This window comes from Triturus cristatus, chromosome 5_1 (assembly GCF_964204655.1).
Source record: "Triturus cristatus chromosome 5_1, aTriCri1.1, whole genome shotgun sequence".
NCBI lineage: Eukaryota > Metazoa > Chordata > Amphibia > Caudata > Salamandridae > Triturus > Triturus cristatus.
This window is the reverse complement of record NC_140587.1, coordinates 16,367,337-16,391,344: the sequence shown is the minus strand read 5'-3', so window position 1 is coordinate 16,391,344 and position 24,008 is coordinate 16,367,337. Positions and strand designations below refer to the sequence as shown.

The window sequence follows — 24,008 nt, the reverse complement described above, 5'->3', positions numbered from 1 at the left end:
ATTACTCTGGTGGTTTAGGGAACTGACTTATCAAGGTCTGGCTTGGAAATTATCTAGCGTATGGTGACATTTAAAGAGTTCATATTCACCCATTGATGTCATCTGGTGCAACATACGATAACGTCACAAAAGCAACATATATCATGCGATATTCTATTTTTTCTAGTATTAGTATGCGTACGTGTGTTAATTGCGAATTATTTTAGACATGCACAGTGCAAATCCCACGTGTATTTCGTATATTAGTAATGTTGATTAGACTTCATGCAAACACATTAATAATATTAAAATTAATAGATTATTCTGATTAGTATAAATATGCAAAATAGGGGGGTATACAAAATGTTGCACTACCCGCTCCATCAGTGTCATGCTTCATCATTGGGCGCTCCGCGTCAGACCAGCGCTGCAATGCCTGAAGGACCTGGGGGCTTTTTGTCAGAGCTCTTTTGATGCGAAGACGCTGTATAGATGAGTGCAAATGAGAGGGCTAACTAACCGTGTGACTAGTGAGATAAGTGATTGGTGGCTATAATAGGCTCTGGTGTCCTAAAAACAATTATTTATAAAAAAAAGTTACCAGGACTGAATAAAAACAGTGGTGCTATTTTGTGATCTCCAAGTACCAGGATAGCTACTAGTGAGATGTGTCAACATGTTTCGTGCCTTGACAGCCCAAGGATTGGGCGGCAATTTGTCAGGACCAAAAAAACAGTCATTCAATGCCCCTATCTGGGGCTTCAGGTCTCCCTTCTATTAAGGGATGACCTAACAATATTCACCTGCCTACCCCTAAATGGTTGCCAGCGTATGGTTCCACCTAAAAGAGAGGGAAACATAAGGTGGAGAAATACATGCAGGTAATTAGAAACAAGGAATAGGTCCACCATAGTGGTGCAACGGTGAAGTCATACAGGCCACTAAAATAGGTGATGTGGGCCTGCTCGGCCAGACAGTGAGGTAACCAATACTCACGGTCCAAAGCGCAACAGACGAACGTGAAAAAGGTCTAGGTTGCAACACGTATATGTACTATGTGGATAGTAGTACAATCGCATACATGAAATCCACTCACATGATCTAGTGGATAACAGGCTTGCACATGATGTGGAGCGTGTCTAGATGTATGTTTTGGCATAAACGTAACTTACCTCGAGAGATGCAAAGTAATGCTGCTTGGGGAAGATGGAGGGTCCCGGTCAAGTTTAGGGACACCTTAATAGGAAAGAAAAAGAAGAGAAAAAGAAGAAGCATGCAAGGTCAAAGATTGAGAACAAGGTGTGAAATACCAAGACTCTACTGTTCTCATTGTAAAGGATCAGGTGTGAGCTCTGGGTCAACGGACAGAGTTGAGTGAGTAAAGCTCAGCGGAATTATGTCACTCTGATAGAAATTGCCCCACATGCTGCATGTGTTTGTATCTTAAAAGGTTACACGGTTAGTTAGCCCCCTCATTTGCACTCATCTAACGGCGTCCTCGGATCAAAAGATCTCCGACAGAGTCCCCAGGCCCATCAGGCATTACAACGCCGGCCTAACACGGAGCGCCCAATGATGAAGCATGACACCATAACAGGTGTGTGAGGATACCAAGATCTGACCCTCAGGACTTCCTGCGGTAGTATGACCAGCCACCTGGTTCAACCTTTGGTGACCTCTTGGCTTACGAGGAACTACCCCGACCGATCTTGATAATCGTTGAGCTGTTCTTTGGGTGTATGACTTCGTTAAAATATGTTGCGATTCCTTCTCTCTTTAGATTTTGAGATGGTGTAATTAACAATGTCACATGTTGAGGGCTGATGAGCAGAGAAGGCTGTGTGGGTGCAAGAGAGATTGCCATCACCCTGACATTAAGAAGAGTTGCGAGCCCATGATCAAATTGATAAATATAAGCCCCCGCAGCCTGATCCATATGTTGTAATTGGACTGAAACTTCCTTTTATGAACAGTGAGGACGATCCAGACAATATAGATAAAAAGTAATTATAGAGACACAAGTACCATGGCAGTAATTCAAAAGATGTCCATCCAAGTTGGGATATCATTAGTTTGAGTTGTAAGTTTTCCTCTTGCGTCGGCGGTGGTACTGAACGGATCTACTGATTTCCTTCAGATCTCTCTCGTGACCTTATCTTTAAAACTTTTCAAAAGCCGATTTTGAGCAGTTAGGTGGATAAACAATGTTATATGCGTTGGGACCTGTCTTGTGTAGGCCCTCGAAGAGGGAAGGCAATGAGCTGATGAGAGATTGTGCATATAGTCAAATGTCAGAGGTGTACTGAACTTCTATGTAAATATACAAGGAAATTCAGTATAAATTCATAAAATTCTAGATAGTTTTCTACCAAAGCCCATTTTTACACAGGGTTCTGGGAATGCAGTGAACACTTATTCTGCTGGGTGCATCTACAATTTGCAGGTGTTTATACATTTGTCATTTGTCCACAATGCTTTTTTTTACAAAATATTTTGGACTAATGACATCAACCTATCTTACTAAAGAAAAAGATACAGATGGATATGTAGAACATATTTTAATAACTGAGAAAGTATGTAGTAAAGATGTGTAGGCAACACACAAGGTGTATTTTGAATACTTCAGCATAAACTGCCAAACTTCACCCATATATTATTAAATTTGGGACATTTGCTCTTTTGCATGATATGAGCTGCTCTTCATGCTACACGTGCTAACTTGAATCCAGGATTCATGCCCATCTTCAACTCCAACCCTCATCATCAACGGCCGATGACCTCACTACACACTTTAACTCAAAAATGACAGAGGTTCTAGACCAAGTAGCTCCACTCAAACTCAAACAATTGAGGTGAACCAAATCTAAACCCTGGTTTAACGTGGATCTGAATGAGGAAAGGCGTCAACTCAGACAAACAGAAAGGTCTTGGAGACTAAACCCCTCGACCTTACACCTAGCGCAACTTAGATCTGCTCGGCAAGCATACAAAAAACTCATTTTCAGTGAAAAGGCGTCTTTCTTCCGTAGCCAACTAGATCTGGCAAAAAACAGACCGAGAGAACTCTTTAACATTGTCAAAAGCCAAACTAACTGCACTTCCTCTCAAGAAATCAAAGCCACCAATGAGCGTTGTGAAGAAATTACCACCTTCTTCACTAATAACGTCTCAAATTGATCAATCCTTCATCCAAACCCCTAACCTTCCTTCCCTCTTAACCTGCCCCACTCTAACCACCCCTGATCATTCAGAAAGAGTTCTTACCAAGGACAATCAGGTCTGCCACCAGCTAAAAAACAATGTGCATTGGTCCGACTTTGAGCTAATGTGGGAAAATTAGGTTTTCAGTATAATTTCAACCTAAAACCTTCCTCCCACACTATGGACCCCATCCCATCCACAATCATAAAATAACTTAACCTCACCATTTCCCCTTTCTGGACAAAAATCATAAACGCCTCTCTCACCTCAGGCTGTCTCCCAGACTCCCTTCAACTTGGACAAATCACACCCATTCTCAAAAAACCAGGGGCCGACCCTAATGATCTCAACAACCTCAGACCTATCTCCAACCTCCCATTCCTTGCAAAAACATTGGAGAAATGCGTTCTCAACCAACTCAACAAACACATTGAGTTCAACCTCCTCGACACCTTTCAATCAGGATTCAGGAAAGGCTGTTGCACGGAAACAGCTATGCTCAACATCTCTGACGATATTCATAAGGCTTTGGATGAAGGTGATGCCTGCCTACTCATCCTTATTGACCTCTCTGCGGCATTCGACACAGTAAATCATCCAGCGCTTCTGGAAACCATGTCGAAGCGCTCCGGCATCAATGGCACAGTACTAAAATGGTTCACCTCCTTCCTTCAACACCGCTCGCAACAAATTAAAATCAACTCCTGTCTCTCGAAGCCAACAAAAGTCACACTTGGGGTCGCTCGATCCTCTCCCCGGCCCTCTTCAATCATGGAGCCCCTCACAATCATCTTGAAAAAAGCTGGAGTGAATTACCACCTTTTTTTTTTTTTTTAACTTATTTTTATTGCCATTTTCATATTTCATACATTGTACATCATTCATATTCTTCAGGTGAGCGTATCCGATCATACATCCTGTAATGGTGTTTAACAACTGTACTGATTGATGATTCGTCACCAGGAAGCATAAATAATGCATACAGTTATCCTGACGTTTAGATCCTGCGATCGCGGGTTCCATATATGGCAAAGGAACTGGGGTTTAACATAGGCATAAACTAGGGAATGGATATGGAGGAATATGTCCAATTACACTGGCGAGGGAATGTAGCGTCGTGATGGTGAGGCATCGCTGATACTTATGTTTGCCTATCCTAGTCGGTGCGACCGAGAAGTGCAATAGTGTGCCTGAAGCTAAGGCTTGTCAAGAGCTCGCGTGGTTGGGTGGCTACGGAATCAGGGGGGTAGGGCCTGTAACTGTGTGCCCTGGATTAGTTGTGTAGATGCGTCGTCTGGTGGGTCCGCCCCTGGGGAGAGCTGCCCAAACTGGTACAATAACATGGCCCATTCCATTGAGATAGGATGTTTGCGGGTCCCTTTCACCTCCTCCTCCCGTAGTGTCTCCTCCTCCGCCGCCGCCCATTTGCGCGTAGCTCCCACCCACGCCGCCAACGGGGGGCCGGTGAGGGAACGCCAATGCATGGCTATGCTGCGTTTGGCCAAGAGCACCGCTAAGGAGAGGAAGCGCGTCCGCACCTTGTGTTGCTTACTTACGCGAAAGATGCCTATGGCGCTGGCCTCCCAAGTGTTCATGCAAGTTAACCCAGTGAGGGTACCCAAAGCAGTGTGAATGTGGTGCCAGAAGATTTGAATGACGGAGCAGCTCCAAAACATATGTCGAAAGTCTGCATCTTGCTCATGACATCTGGGGCACAGGAACTGGGTGTCGGGGTAGAATCGTTGGAGGCGTGCAGGTGTTAGATAGGCCCTGTGTAGGATGTAATATTGGATGTTTTTAAAACGTGCGTTTCTGGAGACCTTCTTAGGGTATCTCAAGGCTCTCTCCCACTCCCCCTCATGGAGCACCCGCCCGATCTCCGCCTCCCAGGTGGCCCGGAGGGTCTCCAATGGTTTATTAGTCAATTCCCGTATGGCTTTATAAAGCCATGTAGTTAGATGGCGACCTGCTCCCATGTGTAGGATCGTGTGGAGCACTGGGTGTGTGTGTGGTTCCCCTTTACTGAGGTCCTGATGCGGTCTGAAGCTGCACAGGAGCTGACGGTGAAGCAGGAATTGTCCTGGGGGAAGCTCGTACTCCTCCACTAAGCTAAGGAACGGTCTTAGTTGCCCGTCCTCGAAAAGGGACGCCGCCTCCGTTAAGCCACACCTCGTCAATGTGCAAAGCGCGCTATTTGTGTAGTAGTGCTCCCGGTTGGGCCATCCTACCAGGGTGAGTAGAGGGGAGTACAACGGGGTCCCCGGGGACATGCGGTGTATCCGCAACATGCACTTACGTGCGACCAACACCTGCAAAGGGTATGTGGGCTTTGGGCGTGTGCCAGGGAGGAGCAAGCGACGGATCTCCGGAACCGATACCTGTCCTGCGACGGCATGCGTTTCCACATTATACCTGTCTGCTGTCCAATGAGACAGCCATTGCAGTTGTGCTGCCAAGAAGTAGGCCTCGAATGATGGGGCTCCCAAGCCACCCTGCGTGGTGGGCAGTTGTAGTTTTGTCAGGGCTATTCTGTGCCTGGCGGACCCCCAAATGAGCGTGCTAAGAAGGGAGTCTAGGTCCCGGAAGAAAGTTCTGGGCGGGACCACGGGTAGATTGGTGAAGAAATACAGCAATCTCGGGACCATGATTATTTTGGCCAACGCCACTCTCCCAATTGGGGCCAATGGAAGGCTCTTCCAAAATCCGATCGTAGCTCTAATACTCGCCAGTGCCCTGCAATGGTTACCCCCGAACATATCTACGGAGGAGTGGTAGAGACGAATACCAAGGTATCGGGGGGCCTCCGCGCTCCAGGGCACTCGCTGAGCACCTATGTGAACCCCCTGTGGAGGGAGTTCCGGATGCAGTGGATAAATTGTGGATTTATCCCAATTCACCCGTAATCCCGAGGCCGCAGTAAATTCCCTCAAAGTTTCCCAGAGGGGCGTCAGATCGTCCGTAATGTCCCGCACATAGATCAGCAGGTCATCCGCGTATAAGGAAACGCTATGCACCGTGCCTGCGATCGGGATGCCCCAGCTCTCCCCTTCCTGCCGGAGTCGTATGGCCAGAGGCTCCACTGCCAGGGCAAAAAGCAGAGGGGACAATGGGCAGCCCTGTCGCGTGCCCCTCCGAACCGCAAACTCCGTCGATATGTATCGGCCTAGGCGCACCCGCGAGGTCAATCCAGTGTACAGTAAGCGCGTATAGGCTAGGAGGGTGGGCCCAATGCCTACTCGCTGCAGCACCGAGAACAGAAACTGCCATGTGAGGGAATCGAAGGCCTTCTCGAGATCTAAGATGAGACAGGCCGCCCGAGGGTATACCCCCCGTACCTGATCCTGAATGTGGAAGACTCGGCGTATATTCTGGGACGTACATCTGCCGGGTATAAATCTGCACTGATCCGGGTGAACCAGAGAGCGTATAATTTGGACATATCTATCCGCCAATGTCTTCCCGAAGAGTTTGCAATCTGCTGATAATAGCGATATTGGACGGTAGGAGGCCATTCGCTGTGGGTCCCTATGTGGTTTCAGGAATGTCACGATCACGGATTCTCGCATAGATTTCGGCAGTTCTCCGTTCTTCAGCGCCGCCGCAAACACCTCCACTAACCGAGGGATTAGGTGCACCGAAAAAGTCGTGTAATATTCTAGGGGGAACCCATCCAGCCCCGGTGCTTTATTTCGGGCCAGGGCACGCAGGGCCCGTGTCACCTCCACTGAGGTTATTACGGCGTCTAAGGTCTCCTTCTCTGTCCTCGTGATTGTTGGGAGAGATAAAGGAGTGAGAAAGCGATCCACCACCTCTTGCGGAGCAGAGGTGGGGTCGCTATATGTCTCAGCATAGTAGTCGCGGAAGGCCCCCAGAATCTCCGCTTGGGAGCGCACTAACACCCCCCCAGTGTCCAGTATCTCGGTGATGGGTTTGACTTCCGTGTCTTGCCTGGCCAACCATGCCAGTAGAGTGCCTGTCTTGTCCCTCTCTCTATGCATCCGTGTAGCATATGAGCGGAAGTTGTACCTGCGCAGATCCGCGGAGGCCGTTTGGTAGGCCGTTTTTGCTTCGGCTATACGCCGCGTCTCCTCTTCGGACGCAGCGTCCCGTTTGGTGAGGGTCGCCAGGCGGTGTTCCGCTGTAGTGAGGGCCTGTTCTAGTACGCGCTTAACACCCGTTATTTGTTTCAAGCACTCTCCCCGGGCCACCACCTTAAACGCATCCCATTCCACTAACCTAGATGATGCTGTCCCCGAATTGCGCGTGAAATAGTCTTGGATGCTACCTCCCTGATCGTGACAAAAGATCTGGTCTGATAGACAGTCCCGCGGTAAACGCCACGTGGGGACCGGTGGGTGTGGGGGCCGCCAGTGTAACTGGAGAATGTGAGCATCATGATCAGATATGATCCTGCCCAAGTAGTCTGTGTGAGTGATCTTGGGTAATATAGTCGCCGTACATAAGAAGCGGTCAAGTCGGACGCGCAAGTTATGTGGGATGGAATGAAAGGAATACAAGCGGTCCAGGGGGTGGCGCATCCGCCAGGCATCGGTGAGCGACCAGTGCGAAATCCAAGCCCGGAATCTATCCGTTTGCTTATGCGCCGGGGAATGCAGTGGAGGCGGGTGCGACCGGTCAAATTTCAAGTCAAGTGAACAATTATAGTCTCCTCCCAGGACCCAGGGTATAGAGGCAAACGGGGCAAGGACCCCAGTAAGGTGGTCCCAAAACTTGTCTTGGTCAACATTAGGGGCGTAAATGCTACCGAGAAGTACTACCTGCCCATCTAGCAGACCCTCCAGTAGCGCATATCTACCCTCTTTGTCGACTACTCTCCGCAGCTCCTGGAAGGGAGTTCCCGGTCGCACCCAGACCAGCGCCCCGCGTGCATACGCAGAATAGGTTGTGGCACACATGAGACCCCTCCATTTCGATTGTAGTTTCCCGACCTCCTTTGCAATGAGATGTGTCTCTTGTAAAAAGACTATCGGGGTGCTGTGACGCTTCGCGTAGGAATACACCGCATATCGTTTGCGTGGAGTGTGAAGCCCCCATAACATTCAGGGTGAGGATGGTAACATCCGTGTGTGGCATATGATGTGTCATGTTCTGTGTCTGCTCGCAAAGCGCAGGGATTACGCCTATGGAGGTGCGCATATCTCGGTCGCTTCAGTTGGCTATGGGTGTCTGTGTCCCCCGACGCCGCATAAGCATAAGTGGGAGATGGCTGGATCTGTGTCACTCCAAGTGGGGGGTGGGAAAAGTGTTCAACTGGGGTATACAACGGAACAAATGGGGTCGGGGAACTTCCCCAATGCCTGGGAACCATCATCAAGGACGATGCGTCCAAACCTGTTTACCCAATTAAGGGGGATGCAACAATATAAGAAGGGGGCGGCGGTGCATGCGCATCGGGCCAGGAACGAATCGGGCCTTTAGTACAAAAAATGGACGTTGCACCTGCTATAGTAGGCTACGAGGTTGGGGCCGGCGTTCAATAGGTGTGGAAGAAAGTACATTTTGGCTCAATGGTAGTTCCAAGAGACCCTTCTTATTTCGCTCGGGAGCCTGATTGTTCATCTAGAATGAGGTCCGCCGTCTGCGGAGTGACCACGGGGGGCGTCATGGAGTCCTCCCCCGTCCTTGTCCCATCACTGTCATTCTCCTCCTCCGAGGTAAAGATATGCGGTGGCCGGTCAATGTCATCCGGTAGAGGGGATGCCTGCAGGTCGATCACCGCTTGCAATGCCTCCCTCCGTTCTTTCACAATTTGCTTGAGGTCAGGAGAGTCTTGGGTGCGTGTACGAGCTCTGCCACTCACGCCCCCACGTGGGCGCCGTTGCGATCGTTTTCCGGATCGTGGAGGCTTAGGATGCGGGTCTCTTGTGATCTCCGCCCTAGATTGTCGTGTGCAGTGCTGATCCGCCCAATCCTGAGCCTCCGTGGCATTCGTGAAAAACACAGTAGAGTCGGCGTAGACCACCCTGAGGCGGGCCGGGAAAAGCAAGGAGTATTGAATATTGTTCTCGCGCAGCCGTCTTTTTACATTCAGGAAGGAGGCCCGTTGTTGTTGAACTGCCCGTGCATAGTCGGGGAACACCATAACACGCTGGTTGTCGACCCGCAGGGTGCCCGCCACTCGTGCCGAGCGTAGCACCGCATCTCTGTCTCAGAAGTGGAGGAACTTTGCGAGCAGCGGCCTCGGGGGCGCCCCTGGGGGTGGTCTGCGGGCCGGGACCCTGTGGGCTCGTTCCATAGAGAAGAATGCGGAGCGATCCTTATCCGGAGTGAAGGATTTTACCCAAGTCTCTAAGTATTGCAGGGGGTCCGCGCCTTCGATTCCTTCAGGTAGCCCTATTACGCGAATGTTGCAGCATCTTGAGCACCCTTCTAAATCGTCCGCCCGCTCCTCCATGATGGTTAGGCGATGTAGCACCTCCTGGAGCGTCTGCTGGTGCTTCTCGAGCGTTGGCTGTATGTCGTCCATCTTCTTCTCTCCATCCTTCACTCTATCCACCAGCTTCCGATGGTCGTCACGGATAAGGCTGATGTCCGTCACTAGCGTTCCGAGCCGCTCCTCCATTGAGACTCTGGAGTGTTCTATGGCGGCCAGAACCTGGTCCAGCTTGACTGACACCGAGGAGTCAGGCGGCGGCTCCACCGCGCCCACCCACGACTGGGCCCTGGGCATCTTCTCTGGGGCCGTCTCGGGAACCGACGTCTGTTTGGTCCCCCGGGGCTTCCCCATGGTTGCGGTCGGGGTACGTCTGCTGGGGGGCACGGGCTCCCTCTCTTCCCGAGGAGGCAGGGGGGTCCGTCTCGTCGCCGGTCTCGACCTCAGCAATGCCGTGTGTCCCCACCTGGGTTCCTCGTACTCCGCCACGGGCCTCCTCAGCTCCACGTGATCCTCCGCGCCCGTCTGTTGGGGGACGTGGGCCCCCTCTCTTCCCGAGGAGGCAGGGGGGTTCTCCCCGTCGTCGATCTCACTCCCACCAATGATTTGCGTCCCCGCCGGGGTCCCTCGTGTTCCGCCACAGGTCTCCTCCGCTCCACGATATCCTCCGTTATCCTGCCCCCGTCTGTGCGCCACTAGGAGGTCGCCGTCCGTCGATCCCGGGGACCGTTATTCAAAGTATGCGGGAGGCGTCGTCGCGCCTTGTGCCTTCTTTCGAAGTGGGCCCCCACAGGCTACTCCACCGATCGGTACTCTTCGATAGATCCCCAGGATGGCCTTTCTCATTATTCTGGGCGTCTTCCAGGGGCATGCCTCCCTGCAGAATGGGGCGTCTCGGGATTGATCTGGGAGGAACGGGGGGCGCTCTCCCCCAATATCGGTGTCCCCTGCTCTCAGTTACGGGCTCCAGGCCTTAATGTGGCGATGTCCCGTCGGGCGCCATCTTAGGGTCAGGCGTCCCGGCCCTGCCTCCAGACCCACCGGGGCGCCCAACGTAGCTCCACACTCACCGCGGCAGTTGTAGCCTCCAGGCGCCCCCAGGGAATGCGTCGGCTCTTGACTGAAGTGCCTCGTCCTCTCAGTCGCGGGGCTGATTGCTGCGTGGAACGTGTACTGCAGGCATCATGGCCGCCCTCTCTCTGCCCACTCTCTCGACCCGCCTCCGGAGCTCCACCAGACCTCAGCAGCGTTCAGGTACCGGTCTAGGCCCAGTGGGGGTTCACTCGGCAGTGTCGTCGGCCGCACTCCCGTTCCAGCTGTCCTCCGGGCACTCGACCGCGGACCTCAGGGACAGCCCGCCGCCATCTTGTGATCCCCGGTCCCGGTCTGGAGCCGTATGTCGCCGCCACTCCGTTCCTCCCCTTTATCGCTTCACCTCCTCGGAGCAGCAGACACCCGGGCCACTCCGACACCCAGAGATGTGTTTTCCGGGGGGTGCAACGTCTGGAAGTGGTTGCTTATTCGGCCCGATCGCGGAGCCCTAGCCAGATGCAGCCGCCATGGTAGCCGGCTTGGCCACACCCCCCCTGGAGTGAATTACCACCTTTACGCTGATGACACCCAAATCTATTTCAAAATCAAGTCTCCCAGCGACATCCAACACCTCAATTCCACTCTAATCGAGATCCAAACTTGGTTCAACGCTAACCACTTAAAACTCAATCCAGATAAAACAGAACTAAAAAAGCAACCATCATCCAATCCAAGAGTGGCTCAAGAATCTGGTTGCCCTAAACTGCCCCATCGTCCTATCCGTCTCAGTTAAGTCTCTAGGCATCACCCTTGACAAGAACTTATCTTTGGAGGTCCACATCAAAAACTCTGCTAAAAAAGTGCTCTTTTCTCTCTAAAACACCTCAAGAAATTGAAACCTTTCCTTCCCCAGGATGACCTCAAGACAGTAGTCCAATCCCTAGTTCTCTCTAAAATCAACTACAGGAACGCCATCCTAACAGGGACTCCAAAAGCTCACCTAGCCCCTCTAAGGGCAGTGTTGAACATGGCCACTCGACTCGTATCTGGAGTAAAAAGATTTGATCACATCACTCCAGCTCTCAACTCCCTCAACTGGCTTCCCATTGAAGGGAGGTGTATTTACAAACTGGCCTGCATCACACACAAAACCCTTCACTCTCCGTCCTCTAATTATCTGAACAACAAACTGATAAGAGCAGGTCAATCCAGATCGCTGAGAAGCTCCAACTCACTCCTTCTTATTCCTCCGGTACTGAATAAGAAAACCACACAATACCGATCGTTGTCTGGCAACGTTCCCAGAATGTGGAACGCTCTCCCTAGAGTCCTCCGATGCAACCCCTCCTTCTCCTGTTTCAAAAGGGACCTGAAAATCCATCTCCTTAACAAATAAATTCCTGACCAACGTCAACTAACCTAGACTTCAATATCTGAGTTTACTCCTCTCTCTTGACATTCAAGGATAGTTGGTGACCGGACTGTGTTAACCACCTTAACTTCCATGCTGTATTTTTTTTATCCCTGGTTTTGCTTCATTACTGCCCACCTACTATGTAATGCAATTTCCGTCTGTTTTTCTTTACAGTATGTATGTAAAGCGCTCTGATACCTACGGGTCAAGCTAGCGCTATATAAAAACTTTCAAAATAAAAATAAATAAGAATAAAATGCAGGATATAAAAAAAATATATTTATTGAAACTCAAACGGAAACAAAATGGGATTTTATAAGTGTAATAATCACAGTTTAACATCATGTTGTATTGGTACATATTGTCTTCAGGATACAAGAATCATTCTCTCTTACTTTCTCTCATCAGGTGACCCTGTTACTATGAAGCAAAGTCAAGAGGAGACAGAGCTGAGGATTGTTCTTGTAGGAAAAACTGGAACTGGAAAGAGCGCCACCGGAAACACCATCCTGGGGAGGAAAGAGTTTGAGTCTAAAGTCTCATCAGGGTCAGTGACCGCGGAGTGTAACAGGGCGGTCGGTGATTTCAATGGCCAAAACCTCAAACTCATCGACACTCCTGGGCTCTTTGACACAAAAGTCTGCAATAATGAGATTATGAAAGAGGTGGCGCGAAGCGTGGTCCTCAGCGCCCCGGGGCCTCACGTCATCCTCCTGGTGCTGCAGGCGGGGCGGTTCACTCCGGAGGAAAAGAACGCGGTCAACATGCTGCAGGATCTGTTCGGGGCGGGGGCTGATAAGCACATGGTGGTCCTATTTACCCGGAAAGAGGACCTGGAAGATCAGTCACTAGAGAGCTTTGTTAATGATCCTAAGGGAGAGTTTATAGATCTGATCGTAAACCCTGGGAGGCCTTACTGCGCTTTCAACAACAGAGCAACAGGAGACCAGGCGGAGCAGCAGAGGCGGGAACTGTATGACGTCATTAAAGGCATGGTGGAAAGGAATAAAGGGGGGTTCTACACTCACGAGATGTATGAGAGGGCGCAAAAGGCACTACAGGAAAGAGAGGAAGAGATAAGGAAAGGAATCCAAGAAGAAGCAGAAAGGAAAAAAGCTCAATTACTGCGTGAGGAAGAGGAATTAATTGAGAGACAAAAGAAAGAAAACAACGGTGAAATAACACAGCAGCAGAAGGAGGAAATAGATGAAAAAACTAAACTGAAATGGGCAAAATATGAACAACTGTTAAATGATCAACTAAAGAACGCTCGACAGGAGGCCGAGTCTGATGTTATGCAGTGTATCAAAGACGGCGCCAAAACGGGGGCTAAATCTGGCGCTGTGGCAGGGGGGGCTGCGGCTGGGTGTGTAGGGGTGTTAGGAGGCATGGCAGTGGCGGCAGAGATGGGCGCTATGGCTGGGGCTGTGTTGGGTCCTGGTGGAATGGCAGTGGGAGCAGTGGCCGGTGCAGCTGTGGGCGCGCTGGCAGGGACAGCAGTTGGCGCGGCCATTGGGGCGGGTTTAGGGGTGGTGGCAAGCGCTGTTTCTGAATACTTTAATAACCTGTTTGGTTAGTGCTCGATCTGAGAAGTGACTTCTTCCCGGGTGCCCTTTTGGTCAACTTACTTTTATAGTAATTATATATTTTCTTCTCGTTGCATCCTAAGTTCCATTTCCTGTTCTAGCCATTGGCTGCGGCAACAGCGCGTTCATACTCTCCATGGAATTTTGGCCATGTGTTTAATTCAGAGGTCTTCAAACTTTTTTAATCTGAGCCCCCCCTAAGCAAAATGTTTTGAGGTCGGGCCCCCCTTCAAAACTTTATGGCAAGGATTGGGGGAGCGGGAGGGACTTGGCTGCGTGCAGGGAGCGGGGCTTATGAGATGATTTCAGGAATACTTTTTCATTAGCTTATGAACCGCACCAAATATGAGACTTATAAAACAGCAAATGCATCAAACAAAAACAGATATCCCAAACAAACTGCTCCCCATAATTGGGGTGTTGTGAGCCCCTCACACTCTTTGACCCCCAATGCAACTATACCTGCTGCACTAAGGATAACTGCAGTCCTGAGTATCAGGCTATCTCCTCTGCCTCTTTTACCTTTTCCCCACCATGATGGATCATCATCTCTGTCCTAATGCTTGAAAGGACAATAAGCTCTGATGCCCCTTTTTTTTAAAAGGTAGACAATCATAATTGTGATGCAGTGGGCCCCCCAAATCCCTGGGCCCCAGTCCTGCTGCATCTGCTCCTTTAAGATAACCAGCAGTGGCCACTTACACACTTGGCAGCAGTACCAGCTTCACAAATGAAGGTCCCTTTAAAAAAAATAACACTTTTATTGTTTCCTTCTTTGGGGTATCTCTCTGAAGAAGCTCTCTCTGGCCATTTGTAAACACAAAAATGAGTCTGCATACAGTGCTCCCTATTCTGGGCCTTCTCTTTGACTATATCCATGAATCTTGCTCCTTTCCTCTGTCCATTACTGTGAGGCCCCAAGGATCGAGAGGAATAGGGCTCTGGATCTGAATGCAACCCTGCTGGCCTTCTACCTGCCACCCCATGGACTCAGCTTTTACACAAAAACTGCCCCAGAATGGTAAATATTGACTTTGAGGTGCCTCTGCCTGAAAGCGAAGGGTGTGGTGGTAGTGTTAAAAGTTAAAAAAGAAACCAGCCTTTCTACCAGCCATTAACTGATTGAGTCACTTAAAAACAGGGCCACTGGAATTATGAGTTTCTGCAGCAGCGTTTTACACACTATTATCAGTTTACTGCATCTGCAACATAATCTGCAGATTTCAACAAAAAAAACTTGATCCTAACTCAAACGGAACAAAAGTTACTTATAGCATGACAAAGTGTTCCGGAGCAGTGAAAGGCCCTTTGCAAAGATTGACTGGTAATCTTGTAGTTGCTTACTGCTGTATTTGGGTGTTAAACTGGTACTAATGAGGTGAAATATTTCCCCTGACAGCGTTTCCGTGAGTTAAAATGACAAAAAAAGAAGTATTGCTAACCACAAAATGTGGCACATTGTGCCGCATAATTTAGTCAAACCTGCTGCATAATATTGTCCTCTTCTGCTGAATAATTCCAGTGGCTGTGCTTGATACCTCATGTTGCAAAGATCTATTCTTTTTGAGATGTAATGTAAGGGTGTTATCAACTGAGATCTGGAATAGTGAAGACACTCACAAAAATGTTTGCATTAGATACAGTTTGATTATTTATTACTAAAAAGTGTATTTTGTAAGAACTTGTTTTATCTCAATCACTGCATCATTTTGCAGCAGCCTATCTCAGAGTATGTAAATACTGTTTCAAAATAACACTTATATATTCACAGTGCTGTCTACCACAGGCTGGGACCTCCTAGCACTATAAACAGGGCCATTGTAATTATACGGCAGGAGAAGGCCAAATTCTGCAGCATGGTTGACTAAATTCTTCAGCAAGCAAAGCCAAATTATGATGCATATTTTGTGATAGCATTACTGCATTATTTTGCTATTTTTACACTTGGTAACTCTGTCCTGGCCTGTATTGCCCCTCATAAGTACCACATTAACACCAATAAGCAATAAGCAACAGAAAGGTGACCAGTCAACCTTTAGAATGGGCCTTCCACTGTGAGGTAACATGTGTGGCTGCATTTTTAGTAACTTTTAAACCATTTGAACTAGAAACAAGTTGTTTTTATCTGCAAATTATGCAGCAGATGATGGATTATGTGGCAAATGCAGGAAATCCATAACTATGCACTGTGAGTGCAGGGTGAGCGTGAAAGTGACGGGTGAGAATGAGGAGTGAGTTGTCCGAATGCAGGGTGCATTCCCCTACACTTGATGTAACTCAGCATGTTATTGAGTGCGGCGTAGGGTTTCAGATAAAAGTTAAACTATTGCTAATATGGCATTAATCAGGGATCGAGGGTGGAGGAAATATATAATGTGCTGATCCTGCAACAAACTTCCAGTTTTATGATTAGGATTGCCAGCTCATTTTGACCTCGCAGGCTGTACAAAAATAAACAGTCACCTAAAGCCCTATTTTCAGCACTTATCTGTGCGTACTTCGAACAGCAAATATAAATAGGAAGCATTTTTAATTGTGTTCTAGGGTGGGATTCATGACTGATAATTAAAGGGAACAGACGGAAAAGTCACATTACAAATGACTACATATTTTTTTATTTATAACCCCATTTAGTGACAAGACAAGGTCTTTGCAGGCTGTTTAAATATACATGGCTTGGATTTTTTCTACTGGCAACCCTTTTTTATATTCCTTTTCATGAAATGCATTTTCACCCTACAGCAGTAGATGTAAAATACAAATGTAAGGAAAAGGGGGGGACCAGGGGGTACTGGAACCAGGAAAAAAACTATGCCTTGGCAACCAGCTCAGAAAGGTATTAAAATGGTCTTTAAAGACCTGTGAAGATCTCGGGCTTGCCGGAGATAAGACTCCAGACACTGCCCAGCCGAGCCCACAGCAGCACACTCACTGACCTCCGGCCCCACGTAAATGAAGACAGCCTGTAAATGCAGCAAATAAACATCGCCACACTTTTAGGCCATCTTCATTTACATGTGCATGTGGAGGCCCTAACCCATCCACACCCCCCTAGGGGGTCACGTCCTACAGTTTGAAGACCACTGGTTTAATTTGTGCCCATGGTCACAGGTCCTATGCATCAAAACTCATGTCTGAGGACCGAGATTTTTCATCATCATTGACAAATTTATTTCCGATCACTTATTCGCGCTCCACATTTTATAAGAATTATTATATCGAATTATTTCTACTGTGCAAATATTTGTGCTTAACGTGTTTTAATAGAATTTGTATTCTGAATACACAGAATAAACTGAAATTCTTTCGTATTGGTACTTTTCAATGTTTTGCCTATGTGAAAAAGTCTCACTGTGCAAGTGTCAGTGTCAGGACCTCATGCTCAGAGTAACAGAATTTATGTTCAGCTGCCATCCTCACTCATACAGATAATGCCGAGCTCAGACAGATTGAGAAAATAAGTGCAGCTTCTGCTCTAAATGACCCTCTTCTGTGTGGTCTGCTCCCAGATGTTTGCCCTGTCTGTTTTGCTGGCTGTAAAATGCAGTGTACTTTACCCCTGCTAACCAGAGTTAAAGTGCCTGTGCTCCCCTTTCTAAATGCTGCGATTGGTATACACCTGAGGACACATTACTGAGAGTGCCCCAGGGGTGCAACCAGCAAGTGTATTACAAAAGGGGACACGTGTATTACAGAAGGGGACATTTGTTTTACAGAAGGGGCAAGTGTATTACAGATGGGACATGTGTTTTACAGAAGGGGACAAGTGTATTACAGAAGGGGACATGTGTATTACAGAAGGGGACGTGTTTTACAGAAGGGGCAAGTGTATTACAAAAGGGGACATGTGTATTACAGAAGGGGACATGTGTATTACAGAAGGGGACATGTGTATTACAGAAGGGGACATTTGTTTTACAGAAGGGGCAAGTGTATTACAGATGGGACATGTGTTTTACAGAAGGGGACAAGTGTATTACAGAAGGGGACATGTGTATTACAGAAGGGGACGTGTTTTACAGAAGGGGCAAGTGTATTACAAAAGGGGACATGTGTATTACAGAAGGGGACATAGGTATTACAGAAGGGGACACAGACGCATGTGCAGCCCCTTCTGTCATACAGATACGCTAGAGCGTGTGTAGTGCCATTGCTTTCGTTAGAGGGCATTCCCAGATTTGCATGGGGGTTTGGTCCCATGCAAATGAGGGAACCCCTTGGCCTCTGAACCCACACCGTATTACGTATGTGGGCACAGAGACAAACATGCCTTTCGGAGGTGCACTGAAAGTGCGCCACAAAAAGGCGATGGACTGTCAGTGCGCCTCCTAAAGGTAGCCCTCTCTAGGGGAGAAGACGGGCCCAATGAACCGTCAAACATCCCCTTGCAAGCATGTGCAGTGACTCCCTCCACCCACCTGCAAGGGGATCCCTCTCCCCTCTGTAAAGTGCATGTGGGTCGCTGCCTGCTCAGTGAAACGCGAAGCTACTTTAAAGCAACCGCTCCACATTTCACTTGAATGCGCCGCCCCCAGCACAAGTTTATTGACTGCCTTGGGGGCAGTGCAAACAGGGAAAGTGAGCCCTATCTGTAATAGGGCTCCTGATTGGCACATTGCACTCCCTAGTATGGGGCACAAAGGGCACCCAGAGACTGTAAGTTAAATGTCAACAGTGGGCTGCATGACACATTATGCCACCCACTTCAATCACACAGCAAACCTGGCCTCAGGCCTTCAACGCTAGCCTGGCAAAGACAGCAGCATTAAAACCGACATGCTGACCTGTCCCAAAAAAACTTTTTTATTATTGCTTTTCATCAAATAACCTAGTACTCTGATCACATACACCATCGATCCAGCAATAACTTGGGTTACAGGACATTACAAAAAATAGTATGTTTTCTATGCCTGTGAGCCATGGCTCAGTGATTCTCTAAAAGCAACAACAATAGACAATTCCCAGGAATTACGATAGTGTATTCTCAATCAAGCCTCATCTGTATCCAAAAATCCTTCCACCTCAAAATCTGCTATGCTTCCGGAGTCAACCTCATGCCCCATACACTGGCTTCTCCATTGTGCAGCATAAGATCACGCCCACCCTCTATCTCCCACCCATGGGGGTGCCGGAGTATCTCTCTCCCTGAGAAGCGTTTGTCTTGCCAACTAGGAGAGCCAGTCACACCGGAGTCCTCTCCGCAGGTGTGAATCCCTCATCTTCTACAATGTTTAATGCAGCCATTTTTGGAGTGGTTCACCCAACATCACAATCAGTATTTTTTTAACATTGTCCCAGAATGACGTAAGGCAGGCACAGCTCCATGTGGTATAGGGGAAGTCTTCTTCCGCAACCCACATCTGAGGCAGTGGGGGCCATTACTTCTGTTAATTTGCCAAAATCGATGTGGGGTCGAGTATATATGACAGAGCTACTTGAACAAGATTAGTTTGAATTGTGTTGAAATCACTGCCTCACAAAGGGCCATGCAGCCAGATTAAACTCAAGATCTCATTCCCACTTTGCTGTCAAGTCTGGTGTTAGTTTTCCTCGTGGCCCCCTCCACTGGGAATGGAACCCTTCACGAAGGACTTTAAAATGTAACTTTTTTAGTGGGGCTAACTTGGTTCCTGTAACCGGCCAGCACTCCATCACGGTCACCATGAACATGTAACTTTCACCTGGTCTCACACGATTCAATACTTGTGAGTGGTGCTTTGTGCTTAAGGTGCTATACCTACCTTAAATCTACTGATTGGATTTCTGTCATTTTGGAGTCAAATAATTTGTTCAATTTTACTTTCATTTTATAAATTGGTGTGGCATTTTTCTTGTGTTGTGTTTTCACTTTATTATTGTCTGTTTGCTGCATAAATACATTACACATTACCTTTAAGGTTAGCCGTACTGCTTTTTGTGCCAAGCTACCTGGGGTTAAGCGCAGGTTAATATGGTGACTTTTTGCGGTTCACCCTGCAAGGGATTGTGGCTGTTGCTTGACCAGGACTCACCCCCCAGACAACCAACAACCCCATTTCTCAAAGTCAATAATCGCTGGAATATGCACAGGATAAATCAGGCACCTTCACCATCACCTTCAACTACTAAGATAATTGCTGGACCAGGGAAAAAAGGGCCCTGAGGGAAGTGCTGCTGACAGCCAGTGACGGCTATCCAAGAGCTAAACAGTTAGCCTTCTGTTTTTCTGCTTCAGGGACAAAAAAATCAGAAAGACTTCTGAGGGCCAGGCTTACCACTGAGGATTAGACCCTGCAAGAGACCTGGTTTGAGAAAGACCTGAGGGCTTATTTACAGCCCCCTTGCGCAACGTTTGCATCATTTTTAACATGGCAAAAGTGACGTATGGGTGGAGCAAGGGGCTTGTAAATAAGTCACCTGGTGCCTAGAACCCTGCATTGATATGCTGGGGCTCCAGGACTGGCCAAGTAACTTTACCAGAAAGTTTAAGAATTTAGGGGATAATTGACATGCCCCTTGCGCCACCGGTGCATCAATTTTTGTGACGCTCCACCGGCGCAAACTCCTGCCTCGTATTAACAAGGACACGTAAAGCCGCACTTTGCATGAAAGGGGCATGACATGGGTGTTGCTGCCGGTGTTCCCATGCAGCCCCCATGTATTCTGCGCATTTTTAGATTAACGAGAATTTGTAAACCTGGAAATGTGTCAGAATGCTACGCCACCCCAAGGGTAGCCATGCGAAGTGCACGTGGAGAAATGTTTACATTTCCCCTTGTTTTTTTCTCTTTCAATGCGTGCTGCATTCTGGAGCACACACAGAAAGAGGAAATCACCTCTTGTGGTTGTTTTTGTGCGGGAAGGTGTCTCTTCCAGAACAAAAACAATTTCCCTGCAACACAGGTACCCTTGCTCCATGGGGCAAGGGTGCCTGCGTGGCGCATGGCAGCCGATTGTGCACTAGAGATGCTTCATATCATTGTTAATATGACGCATCCCTGTGCTTTGAAAGTGCTGCAGCGTGGAGCAGCCAAAGGACTTGCGGTGCCGTGCTGCTGCACTTTCCTGTAAATAAGACCCTTTTGACTCAAGAACTACAAGAAATCCATCTTCCTGCTGCTCTGGGCTTTTTGTCACAACAAAAACTGCTGATGTTTCATGCAAACTCTTAGCTTAATGTTTTTTGTTTTCTAAAACAAACTCTGAGATTGACGGGTTTAGACACACAGGCTAGTTCTGGGAGGGTGGTGAGCAAGTGACCAATACTGAACATTGTGTTTTCATACTGAGTGCGTGGCAGGGTTCTGTAATACAACACTATTGAAATGTATTACTAATAAGTACACTTAAATCCAGTTTTTAGAAAGGAATTGCCAAACTTTAATCAGAAAAACAATTATTAGCATTTCTTGAATTGGCATTCATTATTGATCATTTTGATAAACTATCTATGATTTTAAGTTTCTTTCCCTTCAAATTCCTCCTGCAATAAGGGGCCTATTTCTAAAAAAAGTCACGCAGCGCAATGCAGCAACCCACCTTGCTGTGCTGTGCAACGGGACAGTGAGAGGGCAGGAATGCAGCAGATTTAACATTATGCTCTGCATTCCTGTCTTTTCACAGGGCTGGTGCACAACGTGCTGCCCAGTACCACGGTGCAAGGTGCCTGCCTTGGAAGTGGGATTGTTTTTGTGCAGTAAGGGACACCTTCCTACACAAAACAACCCAATTAGGTATTTTCCTCTCTCTAAGGAAAGAGGAAAAAACAAGGACAAATAAACATATTTCTCCTTGGTACTCGTCACCTGGGGAGGGATAGCAGTTTTAGCTCATTGCCAGGTCTCCAACTTATGATAAATCTGTGAATGCGTCAAAATCCATGGGAGTTGCGTGGGTGTTCCCCATGGTACGCCTCCCTTGCCCAGAGTAAGGCAACGCAGCGATTTGCCATGTGTTGAGTTACTCTGGATTTCTCAAGCCATGCAGGGCTACACAAGGTGGCCTTGGGTGGCTTGATAACTCACACTTAGCAGTTGCGTCGCACATGCACCCCGTTGCCTGGTGCAAGTGTGACGCAACTACATGATAAATATGACCCTGAGAGCCTAAACTCTCCATGGGAGGCATATTTATTGGCAGCTGTTGGACAAAATAAGAAACCAGGCATCCTTTAAAAGAAAACAAACTGTTGTGTAAAGCATCTTACTTGAAGCAATCCAATACTCTGCCATGAAATCACTGTGTGCACTTCAAACATTGTTGCCTGTTCCACTTAGCCAATATGGGACTAATTATATGCACATAAGTACAGAAACAGATAATAAACAATGGCTCCTTAAACTTATATTTCTCGTATGCTGCTGATTTATCCAAAAAATCATAAAGTTGCATTGATAAGCATACTCCAAGAGTCTAGAAACAGTGAACTAGATAGTACACCTGCCTGATATTGGGTAAAATAAAGACTGTTGTCCTTTGTTGCTCTGTTAATTAGTCCCAAAAAGGCCTTCTTTGCAGTGCCAGTGTTAATTGCAATCATCTCATTCATAAAAAAACTCACTTCTGTGCTTCAGGTTGTTAGAAATTGGGTGTCTGTTGAGCAAACGAACAATAAATTCAACCCAGATCTTTATGATTGGGGGAGAATGTTTCCATTGTTCAGCATTCCATCCATCATATGTTCCGATTGCTTTTGTCCCCTTAAGTGGGAAGGGTATGCCCAGGCATAGGTCCTGTGCTCACGGCACCACTTGATTCAAGCTGGCCTGGTTGATGAGGGCTGATATCCTGAAGCTGGTCTAAGGATGCTTGTTTCTGATCCAGGTAGGACCTGGGCTGGACTGATTCTATGAGGAGCAGGGTAAATACTGATGTACATATAGCTGGGTCCAAACTGGGGTGGCGTGGCTAGCAAAAGAACAATGGATTAAACCCAGATCTTTGTGACTGGGGGTGAATGTTTGCACTGTCCAGAATTTCATAAATCATCTGTTCTTTTTGCTTTTGTTGAGAAGGGTATGCCCAGACGTGGGTACCAGCTCAATGCAGCACTGGATTCAAGCAACCCTGGCTAAGGAGGAGCTGACACACCTAAATCCTGCTCAGGATACTAGTTTCTGGCCCAGGGTCACCTTGCTTGGCAGTAGAGGCTGGACTGTTCCCATTAGGAGCAGGGTCAAGGATGATTTGCATATAGTTGAATCCAAATTGGGGCGGTGTGGTGAGCAAAATAATAATGGATTAAGCCCAGATCTTTGTGACTTGGGGTGAATGTTTGCATTGTTCATTATTTCATCCATAATTTGTTCCTTTTGGTTTTGATGCCTTAAGTGGGAATGGTATGCCCAAACGTGGTCCGTGCTCAATGCCCTACAGGATTCAATCTAGCTTTGCTGATGAGGGGTTATGTCCCGAAGCTGGTCCTCGGATGCTTATTTCTGGTCTAGGTGTAGAAGTGGACCTCAGCTAGGCCCACCAGTGCAAGGGGTTCACCCTTCTCTGCACAGAGTCCTCAGACCAATAGGAAGAAGTTGGCACAGAAACTGGAATAGAAAATACAAAGTTTAATAGACCTCATGAGGTGGAACTACATTCACACAGCACCCTTCGGTAATGCATGAAAGTAGCACCACGAACAGAAGGAGCATGGTCCTTTTATACCCACACAGGGGCTCAAAAGAAGGTGGTACAAGTACAGAAGAAAGTTTTATGTACATATACGGTCATATAGAAATGCACAGTCGACAAGTAGGAGAAGTTAACAGTTTGCCAATGCTAGTAAACACATCCTGACAGTTACATACTACTAACAGCTGCAAGAACAGTTGCAAACTCAACTGGGCATGTGCGAAGGTGGAAGATGCTAAATATAGTTTGTTTCTAGGCAGATTACAAGAGCAGTCAACACTGAGGGAGGACAGAGCACATGGTGAGCACGTGGTAGCACATGGCAAACAAAATGGCTGCCAGAAATACAAAATGGATTCCACAAAATGGACAACATAGCCTCTAAATACTAGATGCCTTCTGCTAATGCTAAGCCAATCGCTGCTGCCAATTTACAACAGACGACCCTTTTAGCATTAGCTGAAGACATTCGTTCCTCTGGGGTAATCTAAATATGCATCCCATACATCTATTAACAATATTTCGGCCACCTCTTTATTCAACATTTGTTGGGCCTTTGTTTCTGCGACAATCCTTTTGACAGGTATACAAACAGAGATGTAAATGGAGCAAAGCATTGGACCACATTGGATACATACACAGCATGTAAAAAGTATCGTAACCATTACACACAGGATAGTCAGTAGCTTCCAGCCCCAAGCAGAAACAAGAGTCCAGAACCATCCAGCAAAAGTCCAAGTACCAGTCTCTGGATACATTTCTGCAGCAATCTTATGCAGCTTTGATATTGCGTCAT

The 24,008-nt window shown here is 47.7% G+C and overlaps 1 protein-coding gene across 2 annotated transcripts in view; it reads left to right on the top strand.

Annotated features, from left to right (window-relative positions):
• The window catches only part of LOC146829969 (GTPase IMAP family member 9-like), a 54,851-nt gene extending 37,934 nt beyond the window's left edge, over nucleotides 1-16,917 (top strand). For both annotated transcript variants that reach the window (XM_085604222.1, XM_085604223.1), the window contains exon 7: nucleotides 12,429-16,917. In XM_085604222.1, coding sequence (XP_085460348.1) covers nucleotides 12,429-13,597 — 1,169 coding nt within the window. In that variant the 3' untranslated portion in view covers nucleotides 13,598-16,917. The remainder of the gene's footprint in view (nucleotides 1-12,428) is intronic.
• Nucleotides 16,918-24,008: the final 7,091 nt, after the last annotated feature.